The sequence below is a fragment of the Phodopus roborovskii genome, unplaced genomic scaffold, assembly GCF_943737965.1.
Source record: "Phodopus roborovskii unplaced genomic scaffold, PHOROB, whole genome shotgun sequence".
Classification (NCBI taxonomy): domain Eukaryota; kingdom Metazoa; phylum Chordata; class Mammalia; order Rodentia; family Cricetidae; genus Phodopus; species Phodopus roborovskii.
Genome location: NW_026126459.1, coordinates 2,774,715 through 2,789,762, shown reverse-complemented (window position 1 = coordinate 2,789,762; position 15,048 = coordinate 2,774,715). Strand labels below are relative to the sequence as shown.

General features: G+C 47.5%; 1 protein-coding gene across 2 annotated transcripts in view; it reads left to right on the top strand.

The window, feature by feature from the left end:
• Positions 1 to 658: 658 nt before the first annotated feature.
• Positions 659 to 15,048, top strand: part of Cacng2 (calcium voltage-gated channel auxiliary subunit gamma 2) — a 115,791-nt gene continuing 101,401 nt past the window's right edge. The window contains exons 1-2 of one of the 2 annotated variants that reach the window (XM_051189305.1): positions 659 to 1,639; positions 1,904 to 2,049. In XM_051189305.1, coding sequence (XP_051045262.1) covers positions 1,908 to 2,049 — 142 coding nt within the window. In that variant the 5' untranslated portion in view covers positions 659 to 1,639; positions 1,904 to 1,907. Of the gene's footprint in view, positions 2,050 to 15,048 lie in introns of both variants that reach the window. The other variant, XM_051189304.1, reaches the window with a different exon arrangement.

Genomic DNA, 15,048 nt, shown 5'->3' with positions numbered 1-15,048 from the left:
CTCCCCATATTCTTTCACGCAAGTAATCCTTCCAAAATGTCTGCTTGTGGAAGCAATATGTAGAATTTCACAGAAAATTACAGTGTTACAGATAGAGCTATGCACACCTCTGTTAGCCAGAAAGACACAAAGATCAAGAAGGGAATGAGGAAAGAGATATGTCTATCCAGCCAATAAAACAACCTCCCCTCCCTGAAAAGCATCGTGGAACCCATGGTTGGGGGCGAGAGCACATAGAGATTATGTTTGTAATTACCCATCCAGGTTCTATGTCCATCTCTCCCAAGTGGAAACGCTGCTGATTGAAGTTTTGTGGCAGTTGGACTGGGAAGGTTGCATTTGAAGCTCTGGGCACGTAGAGATGGAATAAGAAGGAAGCTGATCTGGAAGAAATACAGATGTGGGAGGGAAGAGGAGAGTAAAGGAGAGAGGGGAGGAGAAAGGGGAGAGAGAGAGAGAGAGAGAGAGAGAGAGAGAGAGAGAGAGAGAGACAGAGAGAGAGAGAGAGAGAGATCGCCAGCTACGCCTTCCTTCCAGTTCCAGGAGGCCCCGGACAGCGCTCATTCCGGAACTGTGGTACAGGAGTCAGGGGAGGCCAAGCAGCCCCGCGCTGGGCCCTGGCCTGGCCGGTCCCTGGAGGACAGAACCCTCTTGGTCCAGGCCTGACTCCTGGAGGGCTATAGAGCTCAGGGAGCGCGCAGAGTGGGGAGCTGTCCAGTTCAGCACCGTGGCGACGCAGTAGGTGGGCGCTCCTGCTCTGAGAGCTGTCCAGTCCAGCACCGCGGCGATGCTGTAGGTGAGAGCGCCCGATCGCAGGGAGCTGTCCAGTTCAGCACCACAGCGATGCAGTAGGTGGGAGCGCCCGGCCGCGGAAAGCTGTCTGTTTCAGCAGCGTGGCGATGCTGTAGCTAGGAGCTCCTGGCCCGGGGCTGCACTGCCGCGAGAGGGGGAGGCGGGCGGGCCTGCCTGCTGCAAGACGCCGGCTCGCGCGCCCTATCGCTCACTCACTCTCTGGCTTCCAAGGAGCTTTGCGGATCGGGGGAGGGAACCCCGCCTCGATTCTCCGGGAGAAACCCCCTCCCTCCCCCACTTCGCCGACACTACCCCCGCCGCCAACAACAATAACCGCGGCTGCTCGTCCTGCCGCCGCCGCGCCCGCCAGCCCTGCTGCCACCGCCGCCACCGCCGCCACCGCTGCCACCGGGGCACAACCATGGGAGGCGAGACCCCCGCACCGGTGCAGCTGAGCTCGAAGGCTTGCAGAAGATTGGACAGTCTCCTCTGAAACGGAGGCACCCCAAGAACCCCCTCCCTCCCCAAGGAAGAGTACTGGCAAAGCCACGGATTTTCATGGCGCAGGCCGCAGAGCCGCGAACGAAGACCGAAGGTTGCCTCCAGGCTCTCCCAGTCTCTAACTGTCTAGGTCCGGACCATGAGAGATGGTGTTGAAAATTCGGCTGTTCTCAGGCACGCTGTGGAAGCCATCTCCAAATTAGCGATCACATATGGAAACTGGAGACCAGAATTTTAGGAAAAGAGATTAAGACATCTCACTTGGGGGGGTGGGGGGTGTCTTTTTATTTATTTTCCCTTTTTTAAAAAAATCGCTGCAACTGGAACAGTTTTTTGATCTCAAAAGGCAAGCCTCTCTTCCCGTGTGATCTTTATAATTTACACACTTTTCCGTGAGCTTTCTTATCTCCCTTTTTTAATATATCTCTCCATATTCTCTATTCACACATATATCCATTATATTAGTAGTGGAATTACCATTCGCACCCTCACACACACGCTCCTGAGAACCAGAAGTCTGTTGGGTGTTTATATAATGAAGAATTATGGGGCTGTTTGATCGAGGTGTTCAAATGCTTTTAACCACCGTTGGTGCTTTCGCTGCCTTCAGCTTGATGACCATCGCTGTGGGAACCGACTATTGGCTGTACTCCAGAGGGGTTTGCAAGACCAAAAGTGTCAGTGAGAATGAAACCAGCAAAAAGAACGAGGAAGTTATGACCCATTCTGGATTATGGAGAACCTGCTGCCTCGAAGGTATTTGATCTCTTACCTCCTCCCCTTCCCACACTGCCCCTCCTCTCCACCCTCCCCCTCGCCACCCGACTCCAAATAAGTCCCCTCCACATTCCACCATTTTCCCACTTCACTCCCTCGGCTGCCGCTGTTGCAGATCAAGGTTGGCTGGGTTAGTTTCAGAGGAAAGAAAATCAATAAGCAAAACCCACACTCTCTACTCTTTGGCTTCCACCTGTCCTCCCAAACCTCCTCATTGGAATGTTGTATGCTACAATGAAAACACGAGATTGTCCGTAGAGTCAGATGTGCTCTGGGTGCTTTGGAGTCATTAAGGTTTGCCTTTGGGTCTAGCTTTGCCACCTATGAGGAGGGAAAATAATTTCTTCCCTGGGTGCTGCTCAGCCTTTTGCAGCTAAATCTGAAGGATTCAGAAAATGTTCTTCCCCTCACTCCTCAAAAGTTACAGACCCATCACCAACTGTAAATCTCCTTTTAAAAAAATCAGTTGTTTCTAAGAATCCTTATTTGGTAGATTCTAATTATTCCAGGAGCTCAAGCTGAGTTCAAGAGCATTTCGTAATGTCTATGAGCCCCACATATGATGCAAGGTGGCTGACTGTGTGTTTGTGTGTGTTTTAACATTTACAAAGTCTATAAATGCATGCGTCTCTCACAAGAAACAAGCCCAAGTTCTAATAAACAGTGGTCACTTGCGGGTTAGGCTGAGCGCTGATTTGCTTCCACACAGAGTGACATGTCTGTCATCCAGAAGCAAGTCCAGTCAGCACAGTGCAGGCAGGAGGTGAGGGCATGGAGAGGTTGAGAGGGGATGGGAAAGCATGGGGTGGGGGTGCCAGCTGTTGGCCTTGATCTTGCAGAGTCATTGGGGCATGTGTGCTGCGTGTGCCATGGGCCAAGGGGCCCCCATAGCATAAAGGCTGGAGACTAGGACATGAGGGAGGCATGTGCTTTGGGGACACATTAATAAACACAAGAGGAGGGAGGAAAACTCTGCAGGTCATACAAGCTGAATTTAGACACAGACTTTAATATGAAAGAGTGCATTTGCATAGCTATATCTGTCTGTGTGCACAAGCCACCTATAGGAAGACAGGCAGAGAGACACATATGCTCCTGTGTAGAAAGAGGCTTGTGTGTGTGTGTGTGTGTGTGTGTGTGTGTGTGTGTTCCACTGATGTGAACCAAGACTGGAAGCCCTTGGAGGCATCTTCAGGAAGTGAGCACTGCAGGGGTGTTTGTTAAGCTCAATGTGGGATGGTGCTGCAGGGAGTTAGGGCCAGCAAATGAAGGAGATGATAAAACTAACGCGGTCCTGGGATCTAACCCATATCAAGCCAAACACTAGTCTGGGAAAGAGCTCACATCACATCCCCCCCAGTGTTCTTGGTGCAAACGGTTGAGTGATGGCTGAACATGTTTTGAATAGCTAAGTGACTTCATTGAGCGATGGTCTGTTTGACGCATACTGCATTTGGTACCCTTTCTCTCAGTCCAAGCTCTGCCTTTAACATTCTGCAGAGATGCTCTCTGCTGAATACTCCATGCTCGTCCCCAGCCAGAGTCAATATCAGGAAATTAATAGGGACCGTTTTACACACACGCATTTTGCCTCTCTTAAAAAATGAAAAGCCTTTCATAGCGCCAGTCATTTGCAGTGGAAAGGCAGCTTCCATGTAATTAAACATTTATGGCAAGCTTTGATGCCGAAAGAGAAAGAAAGCAAAGTGAATGAGGGCTGCTTTGGGGACATGATCCTGGCAGCTATTTGCATTTCTTGGATTTTGGTTAGAGGGATAAGAGATCTGCAGCCAAGAAAAATTAGAGAAAAATCTGTGTCTTTATTTTAGGGCAAATGTAATCAGATACTGGTGACTTGGTATAAATATACTTTTTTAATCAAGGGCTTATTGACAGATCCTTAATACTGTGATCTTTTAAATGTCTTATAATTCACAGTAGACATGCAGACTTGCAGTGGCTTTGGGTCACTTGTACATCAAAAGGCTTAAGTATTTTCATTAGAAGCCCATCTGTTCAGTGTCCGCAGCTATGCATCCCTTTCGCTTTCTCTCCAGGCTGTACTCTCTTCCTCCTCAATCGACTATGAAGGGTTAGAATTGCAACACTCCCCTAGAGTTGTGTGATGTGCACAGGAGCTGTGGGTTTGGCACTGTCCCCAGTGGCCTCCCTGGGTGCCCAGTCCAGGCACTTGCCTCCAGGCGGTGATGGGGGAGCTGGGTTAATAGTCCCTTTTCCACGTGGAGTCCAGGTCCACACTGGAAGAGCTAGTGAGTTTCAGGACCTGTCTGATTTGGCTTTCCATTTCTAGAGTTTTTGTCCTGGGATTTTACAGGCTTAGGACCACCTTGGGAAGCCAGGCCTTGGCCACTCAGGAAGTGGCTGGAGAATTTTAAGGTGCCTATTTTCAAATTGAATGTACTTCCAAAATCTGAGGTTCACAGTTTCCTTTGAAATGGCATGCACAGCTCATATGGTATTGACAAGTTTGTGTCTCCGTGTATTCAGAATAGAGTCAGCATCAATGAGGTTTGGGTCATCAGCACTTCAAATCAGGGCCTGGGGTGACAAAGTAGACTCTCCAGAAATAGCCCCCCATCCAGTCTTGAATTGCACTGCGTACTGTTCCCAGAGACCTGGGAACAGGTTTCCAATGTCGCCCTGAGATGTTGCCGATAAAAAAGCGGGCCTGGCCTCTTCGCATCTTTTGCTCTCTACTCTTCATGAGGACTTCTGTGTGTGGTCCCCTGAGACTGTTATTTTCTTTTACCTCTTCATGAAAAGAAGAACTGGGAAATAGCTCCTTGCCTCTGCAGCTGCTTTTGAAATTAATGAGTCTGCGGAGGGATGAGAAGGGACATGGCCACCTGTTAGGGCTACACTCTGGGAAAGGAGAGAGATCAAGGAAACACCTCGGGCCTTATTTTCCCCTCAGCAGATAACTGAAAACTCTCTCTGTGTGAACTCGAACTCTCTGGCAGGTAGGTGTCCTTATTAGGATTAAAGCCTGTGGTGGGAGAGAGGGCAGGCAATGTGTGACACTGGTATATGCAGAGTGTTGGAGTCGAGAGCTGAACTGACTCTTTCAGAAAAAAAAAAAAAAAAAAAAAAAAAAAAAAAAAACTTGGTCAAATCGCCAAGAAGTCACAAGAATGACTTGCTCCAAGTACAGCACCTCTTGGAGAATCAGCCTCTGCTGTAACCTCACAGGAAGCATCATCTCCAGGGACAACAAGAGACTTGTCATATTGGTCCTCTCCAGCTCCTGTCTCCCTGTCTCCACTCTTCCCGAGAGAACTTCCATCTCTGCAGAGGAGTCAGGAGTCAGTACAGAAACCACCCCCATCTCAGTCCCTCCTTGCTTACCTCTTACCTCACCATAAGGAACAACAAAAATATTTCCCTCTGCCCAAATTGGTGGCTTCCCCCGCCAAACCTTCCAGCTCATGCAGCATCAATGGTGCCCCCATCCGTTTGTGCTCGGCACCTTCGATCTCGTTGAATGATGAGCACCTCCACCATCCCTAACTGTCTTTTCTAAGTTCAGAATTGCATGGTCCTCACCTTCTGCCTTCAAAGTGGCAGAATATTCCAGGCCTCTCAGTGTGCACTCTTTTTTTTTTTTTTTTTTTTTAACCGAGGGAAGGAATAGAGCTTTTGGTCTAAGGGAGGTCACCTGCCTTTCTGCACACTTTTGCCTTTAGCTGAGCCTTCTCTCTGTGTGTACACTGCTCCCTAATAATATAGTATTTTTTAGATAACCTGACTTTATCTAGTTCCTAGAGTCTAGGAACTTTGCCCACAATAGGTACATAAGAAATATTTATCAATATCTTGATTCAGAGATTCCAAATATGATTGAAATGAATACAAGCATGATGAGAATGGAGAGAGATCAAGAGAGACCAGAATGATTTGTTTTTCTCCCTGGAATTCGTTTTTAAAAAATAATAATGAGTCATGAGTCTATTATAAAATAAAAGAAGCCAAAGGATTCTGTCATAGGGCTGTGCAGTTCCTAACTGGCCAAAGTGGGGGCAAATTTTTCAAAGGAAGGGGGAGATAGTACGCACAATCTCTACAGGGTAGGGACAAGGAACAGCTGGTTTTCTTCCATTTCTGTTAGTCCCAATACAAGTGTCTCTCAGCCATTTCCAGAGCACGGACTTCTGGCCAGACAGTGGGTATTACAATACACCATCCCTACTCAACATCTCCAGAACCTTATGTGCTTTAAGAAAATGCCCATGTAGCTCATCTAAAGGCCCTAGAACACCTCCACCCAGGCCATAGGTTCTGATAGCAGCTTGCCAGAGAGCATGCCCAGTGTTTTAGCATCTCTTACCCGCTACCCAAATCTGACATTACAAAATGTACTTCACAGCTCCCCACCCCACCATGCTCTTTGACTTGCTTCTGCTTCCCAGGTGAGTGGGAAGAGGGGAGCACGTACCAGGGTCACGTGGCAGAAAGTGGCTGAGCCAGAACTTGTACTCAGGCTCCTGTGACACATGGGGCTTCTCTCTCTACTATGTTCCATATACTTCGGAAACCCATGGGAAGCTCTGGGCATGGCTTCTTTGCTACTATTCATGGTCATGGCTTATAACAGGCCATGTTTTATCTGCATCAGATGGAGACTTGTAGAGGCAGCATGAGTAGTCAGGAGGGCTGAGCTCTGATCACTTAACTCTGCCAATGTGCCACCCTTCCCCATCCATCCCCTCTCTCTAGCTGCCCAGAGAGCTCCAGCAATTGTCTCTGCATTCCCAGCACTTCCCGGGGATTAGCAAACACACAGTACAATTGGACCTTTAATGTAGGTTCTGAGAATCAAACTCAGATGCTGATGCTTACATAGTAAGCTTTTTTTTAACCAACGGAGCCTCCCTACCCACAACCATTAGCATGCCTTGAGTGCCTCTTTTCTACTAAGAACTTCTGTTATTTCCCAGATGTTAGCTCTCATCTAAGCTTCACAGAGCTGAAGCTTAGAACAGCACCCTATTTCAAGAAGCTCAAGAAGGTTAAGAACTTGCTGAGGTCATATTGTGCAAGAGCTGGGATTCCAACCCATGTCCATCTAACCCCAACACCTCATGGGCTCACAATTTCCCCTGGACTTCCTCCCCAAGCCTTTCTTTGAGATTTTCAGGCTGTTGATGCCTGTACTCCTATGCCTGATGACATCTTCAGCAATCCAAGGCTTAGTTTAGAGTAATGTTCCTTACCCAGGGCAATGTAGGGAAGCTGGAGAAGCCACTCATCAGATTTTCCCATTATTCTCAAAACAGAAGATACTGCTCAATACAAAGTCATCCTCCTTGTAGTTGGGGACAGAGTAACAATTCCCTGTCCTTTATCTTCTATCTACTTCCCAGCTTCTTTGTCACCTCCTGCCTTGGCTGAGCTGGGCTCTGTACCCCACTTTGCTTTCCCATGCATGCCCAGCATAGTACCTGTCATCCTTAGTTTTGTTTTCAGTGTATTTGTTTGTTTTCTGAAGCAGTCTTGGGGAACCAAACCTAGCCTCGAACTCTGTGTGGCTGAGGTTGGCTCCTGGTTCTCCTGTCTCTGCCTCCTTCAGGATGATGCTAGAAGGTGTATAAGTTGCTTTGCTACAGTGAAATACCTGAGACACTGAAGTGAAGAGTCAATTCAGTGGCTTAGAGAATTTGCTACTCTTGCAAAAGACCCTAATTTGGTTCCAAGCACCCATGCCAGGCAGCTCACATAGCCTGTAACACCAGCTCCAAAGATTTCAACACACTCTTCTTCTGGCATCTGATGGTACATGTATGCTCACACACACATTCCTATACACATATACACGTATACATAATTAAAAATCAATACTAAAAGAAAAATACCAGACAAATGCAATTTAAGGAAGGAAGTATTTATTTGGACTCACAGTCCATTGTGTCAGGGAAGGCATGACTGGAAGAGCCAGGGGCCAGCTGGTGGCATTGCATCTGCACTCAGGAAGCAGGGAGAAGTGAATGCTGGTGACCATCTTGCTTTCTCCTTTTCATCCTAACAGGGACCCCAGCTGTCTTAGTTAGTGTTCCTGTTACAATGAAGAGACGGCATGACCATGGCAACTCTTATAAAGGAAAACACTATTGGGGTGGCTTACAGTTTCAGAGATTTTGTCCATTATCATCATGGTGGAACATGGTGGCATGCAGGCAGACATGGTGCTGGAAAAGGAGCTGAGAGATCTACATCTTTGATCCACAGGAAGTCAACTGAGACACTGGGCATAGTTTGAGCATAGGAAACTTCAAAACCCACCTACACAGTGACACACTTCCTCCAACAAGGCCACATCCACCCCAACAAACTCATACCTAGTAATAGTGTCACTCCCTATAAGCTTATGGAGGCCAATTAAATTCAAAGTCCCACACCAGCCCATGGGGTGATACCTTCTACACTTTTGTTTTGTTTTGTTTTCTGAGGCAGCGTTTCTCTGTATTGTTTTGGAGCCAGTCCTGGAACTAACTCTGTAGACCAGGCTGGCCTCAGACTCTCAGAGATTACCTGCCTCTGCCTCCCAAGTGCTGGGATTAAAGGTGTGCGCCACCAATGCCCAACTGATCCATCCACATTTAAGGGTAGGTCTTCCAACCTCACCCTCATCTAGATAATCCCTCATGGGTGTTGCCAAAGGCTTGTCTCCTAATGGTATTATATCCTGTCAAGTTGACAGTCAATATTAACCATGGCAGCCAGCTTACAACCCAGGCCCGGCATGCCTGTTATCTTCTAAGTTGCTATTTCCTGAAGACCATGGGTTTCTTACCCATTTACAAAAGAACTTTCTTTTCTTTTCTTTCTTTCTTTTTTTAAAGACAGGGTTTCTCTGTGTCCTGGACTCTCTCTCTCTGTATACCAGACTGGTCTCGAACTCACAGAGATCGCCTTGCCTCTGCCTCCCGAGTACTGGTACAAAAGTACTTTCTAAAATATCATTGTGTTCAAGAACAGGATGTGAGTGAATGGCAATGTGAAAGGGACCACCAGGGTTTGGACCAGTTCTTCTCAACTTTCCTAATGCTGCAACCCTTTAATATAGTTCCCTATGTTATGGTGACCTCCAACCATAAAATTATTTTTGTTGCTACTTCATAACTGTAATTTTGCTACTATTAGGAATCATAATGTAAATATCTAATATGTAGGATAGATGATATATAACCCCTGTGAAAGAGTCATTTGACCCCCCCCAAGGGGGTCATGACCCACAGGTTGAGACCCACTGGTTTAGACAGTTGCTGGAAGACTGGATGTAGAAGGGATGGTTGAGAGAGGTGAATAAGAGGTGTGATATTGGATAGAGACCTCATCCGAAGGGACATTCTTGCTTAGTCATTGTTTAGGGTCTACACCTAAAGGAATGCAAGAACAAAAGAATAAGGTTTTTAAAAAACCCAGCAGGTTGTATTTTGCATTGAAGACTGAGACATGCATTTTTCTTGGATTTTCCAAACTCCAGCACCTCCAAAGTTTTCAATCTGTTCCGGTCAGGCCTACTGTTTCTGTCATCTCTAGCTTCCAACAGCCTGGGTTCAAATCCAGCCTGTTCACTTACCAGCCATGTGGCTTTGGGCAAGGAATCAAATCTTGCTAACTCTATTCCTCCCACAAATGTCAGGAGAAAGGATGGCACTTGCCATGTGAGTGGGTCGTGACCTTCTCCAAAAATGCCCCTTGCCCCACCCTTAGTCCAATGAGGGCATCAATTAACATAGATTAAGCACCCACCAGGCACCAGGTACCTCCACAACCCCAGTGTGCCTGACAATTGTCACCTTAGCACTGGGAATAGAGATCAGTTAAAGATGGTGTTAGGCCTCAAGGTTCCACAACTGTCCCATGAATATCCATGGCATTGGCTTCCCTTGGGGGAAAATATTTGTGACCTTGGTCCTCATCTTTGCCTGGTAACAATAGTGGGATCCAGGCAGCAGATGTCTCTGGTAAGACATATGCTATGCTCTGGCCAAGTCCCCATAGCTCCCAGACATCCTGAGTGGCTACTTTGATTGTTAGTGGAATGCAGGCATAGGCCCATCCTTTGATGTCTAGAAACCCAATCAGTACTGCACCAGGCAGGAAGGACTGAGAAGTAACAGAGGCAGGTGGAAGGTATCCACCTAACCACACCTATAAACAAACACACAAGCAGACTGATTCTCTGAATGGCACTGGTGGGAGCCAGGCATGTGACTGGTTCTGCCACCCAAAGAGAGAGATCTGTGCCCATGACGCACCACCATGGCTGTGTTTTTAAAGGGTAGCTCTCCCAACCCTTGATCCCAAGTCAAGAAGTACTTCCTTGCTGAGCTTGCACTTCAAAGTAAGCTTCATTCATAACTAAATATTGGTTGCTAGGAAGACAGATTTTGCATACTGCCTGTGCAGGAATGCAGGGGATGGATTTCTGGTGGATCAGAGGGTACCCCATTTCCAATTTGTATCTCTAAAGACCTTCTAGAGTGGGAAACCTTTAAGAGTTCTCTAGGTAGGAAAAAATATCAACCAGTGATCACTCAGAAAAGGGTGTAAATGGAATGTGGGGCTGGGACAATGGCTCAGTAGTGCAATCATAGGACATGAGTTCATATCCCCAACTACAATGTAAAAGCCAGTTGTGACAGCGCATGTGTATACTCCTGGCACTAGGGTTGGTGAAAGGTGGAAACAGGCAGGTCCTGAGGCATTGCTGGACAGTGAGTCTACACAAAGTGACAAGTCCAGCCAGGCTCAGTGTGATCACTGCATCAGAGGAAAGGACACACGATGTGGACCTTCGGCCTCCACATGCACAGGTGTGTGCACTCAAACATGCCACATACATACACATACCACACATGTACATAAAAACACACTACATATATACACATGCTGCAAATATGCACAAAAATCGGTCAAAATAAACATAATTTTTTTTGTTTGTTTTTGTTTTTCAAGATGTCCTGGAACTCACTGGCTGGCCTTGAACTCACAGAAATCCACTTGCCTCTGCCTCCTGAGTCCTAGGATTTAAAATGTGTGCCACCAATGCCCAGCCCAAACCGATAAATTTTTAAAAGACATATTATTTGATCTAGGAGAATAGTTTGACTTAATCCACTTTGAGTTGTCTTGAATGACAACTGTATTAGACTCTGTTGTGTCAATGGGTGACTGAATCCAGCCAAAGCCTGGGGAAGAAAAGACTGCTTCCCGTCCCCTGACCTCTGCCTGATTTACTTCTTGCATGCATTTCCACAGCACACGTTGCTCCCATCCTAGCCAGGGTCCTCTATTGTTACTCAGTGTCCTTGCCATTGTGAAAAAAGGTGACAACCATGTAGCCGTTAAGACAGTGTGTTCTAGGAGTTTGGTAAATGTCTGTGGTGGCAGATTTGTCTCGTCTCTGAAGGAGAGGAAGCAGTGGGAAGGCACCGAGGTCTTTACCATGAGCTGAGTTCTCACAAGGGCCAGAGAAGAAAGCAGACATATATTAGGGGTCCTGGTAGGGAATCTTCCACTAAGTATTCTTTACACTGGGTTTTGCAGGATGAAGATGAGTTTGCTGAGTAGAACAGGGAAACTGTTCAAAGGAGAGGAAGGCAATAAAACCCCTCACAGCTGATCTCAGAAGGGTGAGGCCAAGGAGAGAGCAGATCGAGGTCTAGATATTCCTACAATCCCCAGGGATCCTGCTGCTATGTTAATACTTGTCCCAGGTCCAGATGGATGCTGACATGCTGTGTTTCCAGCCTGCAGGTGCTGCTTGTCTGTGGGACCACAATGAAGCCACAGAACTCAGCCAACAGGCTCTGAGAAAGGGACATGAGGTGGAGGACTTTCCCTGGGAGCCATCTGGTGATTAGGTGCCAGGCCCTGTCCTGAGGACCACACAGGTCACCCTCCATGAGCTTGCCAGTATTCTATGGCACGGGTAGTCCTGCAGGAAGCAGACTGTGTGCTCAGATCCTGCAGCAGCTGTGACAGATGACCACGAGCACGGAGTCTTCGACCAACACACATTTATTTATTCTCTTACAGTTCCACATGCTGGAAGTCTGAGTGTGTTTTGCAGGCTAAGGCCAAGTGCCCAGCATAAATGGGTTCCTTTAAAGGCTCTTGGGTGTCTGCTGTTTCTAGAAGCATCAATAGTCATTTTCCTGTGGCTCTTCCTTCATCCCCAGAGCCAGAGCTGAGATGGTCTTTCTCTGGATGCTCACCGTTCTCCTCTGTTCTTACAGACTCTATGACTATGTGGGGACAGTGCAGGAATACCCTTCAGATGGAGGTCAGGTGACTAGAGGCCCTAATTCCATAGCACTGCACTGAGTGACAGCATAAACAGAGGCATAGGTTGCAGAACAGGAGTATAGACATTTTGTTAAGTTGTCATTCTGCCTCCCATGTGGAATGAATATTTAAAGAATCTTAATGTCATCCAGGGTAGTGGTGGCACACACCTTTAATCCCAGCACTCGGAAAGGCAGAGGCAGGTAGATCTGTGAGTTTGAGGCTAGCCTGGTTTACAGAGTGAGTTCCAGGACAGCCAGGGCTACACAGAAAAACTGTGTTGAAAAAAAAAAAAAAACACAACCACCACAAGAAAGGAAGCAAGGAAGGAAGGAAGGAAAACCTAAAACAGCTCCAGACCAGTTCCCTGGAAGGAATTTTAGATTTTTTTTTAATCCAAAAGGATTACATTGGATGATAAGTAACAGAAAAACAAAAATTAGCAAGGGAGTCAAATAAGATGAAAGAGTTTCTTCCTGTACAAACTCTCCAGAAGGACAGTGCACACTGGTGTCTGGAGGCTCCAGACCCTGGCTGGCAATGCAGACTATCCCTGATACCCCCCCCTTTACTACCATAACTGTATGATTTTCAGTCTTAAGAGTCCAGTGTGGCTGCCATAGCACCAGCCACTGCTTTCACATTTCACATATTAAGGTAGCAGATGGCACCAATAATAATAATAATAAGCCAGGGTAAAGGGCTCCTTGGACTTCTTCCTATAAGATATCACAGAGTCTTGCTTTAGTCTCAAATGGTAAAAGTTCTTTTCCGTGGCCATAGGTAAGGTACAAGGAATGTTAGACAACTCATCCTCTGCCCGAAGCTGCCATGTTTCCAGGAGGTTCTGTGATTCTGGAACAAGAAGAAGCTAGCAGTGTCACCCAAGCATGCTTATTCTGGAAGACCTTGAGGCCAGAAGAAGGACTCAGTAGGGCCACAGAGCTGGTAACAAGTAGTGGCTACAGGCATGCATCTGAATGCTGATTGTGAGGTGGCAGGGGCTTGGCCATTCCTTCATTCTCAGATTGTTCCTCTTCTCCATGTACCCTGCTAGACACCACCTTCAGGAGGCTCAATCACTTGTCCTTGAGTCCCTTGACTGTCACATGGTCTTGCATCTGTCTTGTTTCCCCTGGTGAACTCCAGGCTCATGTGACAATCTGCAAAGCCATCACTCACCAGAGCGTATCTACCTATAGCAGAGTGACACAGCAGGGTTGGCCAGAGAGGGCCCCCACATGTCCATGGCAATGTGGGGCTTCCTGGTTTGTATGTTGGCAGAGTCTCTCTTTGGTGATGGAACTTTGTGACAGGAGAAGGCTTCCATTGTCTGGGTGTTGTGCGGCATTTATGGTAACACAGATGGCAGATGGACCCAAGTGGAGCCGGAAATGTGTGGCATTTGCCCCTCTCCAACCAGCTGAGGGGTACCCTTGGGTCTCCGCTGCCCACCAGTTCAGGCACATGAAAAGATCCATATATTTTCTTGTACCTCTATTTTTAAGCACTGTTTCAATCAGGAGGTAAAGTTAAGAACAATGCCTGGTAAGTGAATAAGGGGCCGGTCAATGGGTCAGGCGAAGGAAAAGAGACAGGGTCTGGTGTGTAACAGTCTCACAAAAGAAAATTGCAATGTAAGAAAGGACATCTGATCTGGAAAGGGAGATGGAGGAATGCTGTCTGGACTCTGTCTCCTCACTGAAGCAACAGAAACAGAAAGCAGGCAGCTGCCCTGCGGCCTGGGCCCTGGAATAGCAGAGTCCCTCCCAGACTGCCTTCAGAGAAGGCTACTCACATCAAAAGGCCTCTCCCCAGCACAAGGATGCTGTGCCCTCATGCCAGGACACTGGCAGAGGCAGAGCAGGTGAGATGGCTTATGTGTGACACAGAGCAAAACATAGAAACTGCCATCTGAGAAAAGGAGCCAAGGGTGAGACCCAGGCTGGTGGGAGGCAGGAACACCATATGACAAGGTGTGGTGGCAGGTGTTGGGGAAGGGGTGAGAGTCTAGAGGGTCAGTGGAGGCCTCCCTAGGCACAGGGGTATCTCCACTGGGAACAGGTGGGATGATAGAGCCCATGTTGGTTGGGGGCAGAAGAGACAATGATTCAAGGAAGGATCTGCCTCTCCCAGGCAATGGGGATCCCTCTGCTCCTCCAGACAGTCTGTTCAGAGACAGCCCTCTGAAACACCACTGTTGGTGGAGAAACAAGAAAGAGCCACAAGTCCTGTGGCCCTAGGACCACAGATTAAATGATATCTGAAGCCTTGACCAACAGGGTCACAAGTTGTAGCACCTGTAGATTTCCCCCTCAGCCCTAAGGGCTTCCTGCCCTTGATTTTTCCAGTGGCTCCCTCCCCTGGAAAAGGTTGCTCTGGACATTAGCCTCTCTGAGCCACCTTCTCATCTGCTGGCAAAAGCAGAGATGACATGCAACCAGCAGCATGCTAGAAGACTCACATTCAAAAGGTCAAGGCTTACTACACGCAGAAACTCTGATGTTAGCAGGTGTTGCTCCCAAGTATGAGTTCTCAACCACCCATTATTTAGAGACCATGTGCATTATCCAGACACCGACCACTCTGCTATTTTCCAGGCACTTGTCTCTAAGTGATTAAAGTGATACTGATGCTACAGCATCATCCTGAGCAATGTTTACAGTC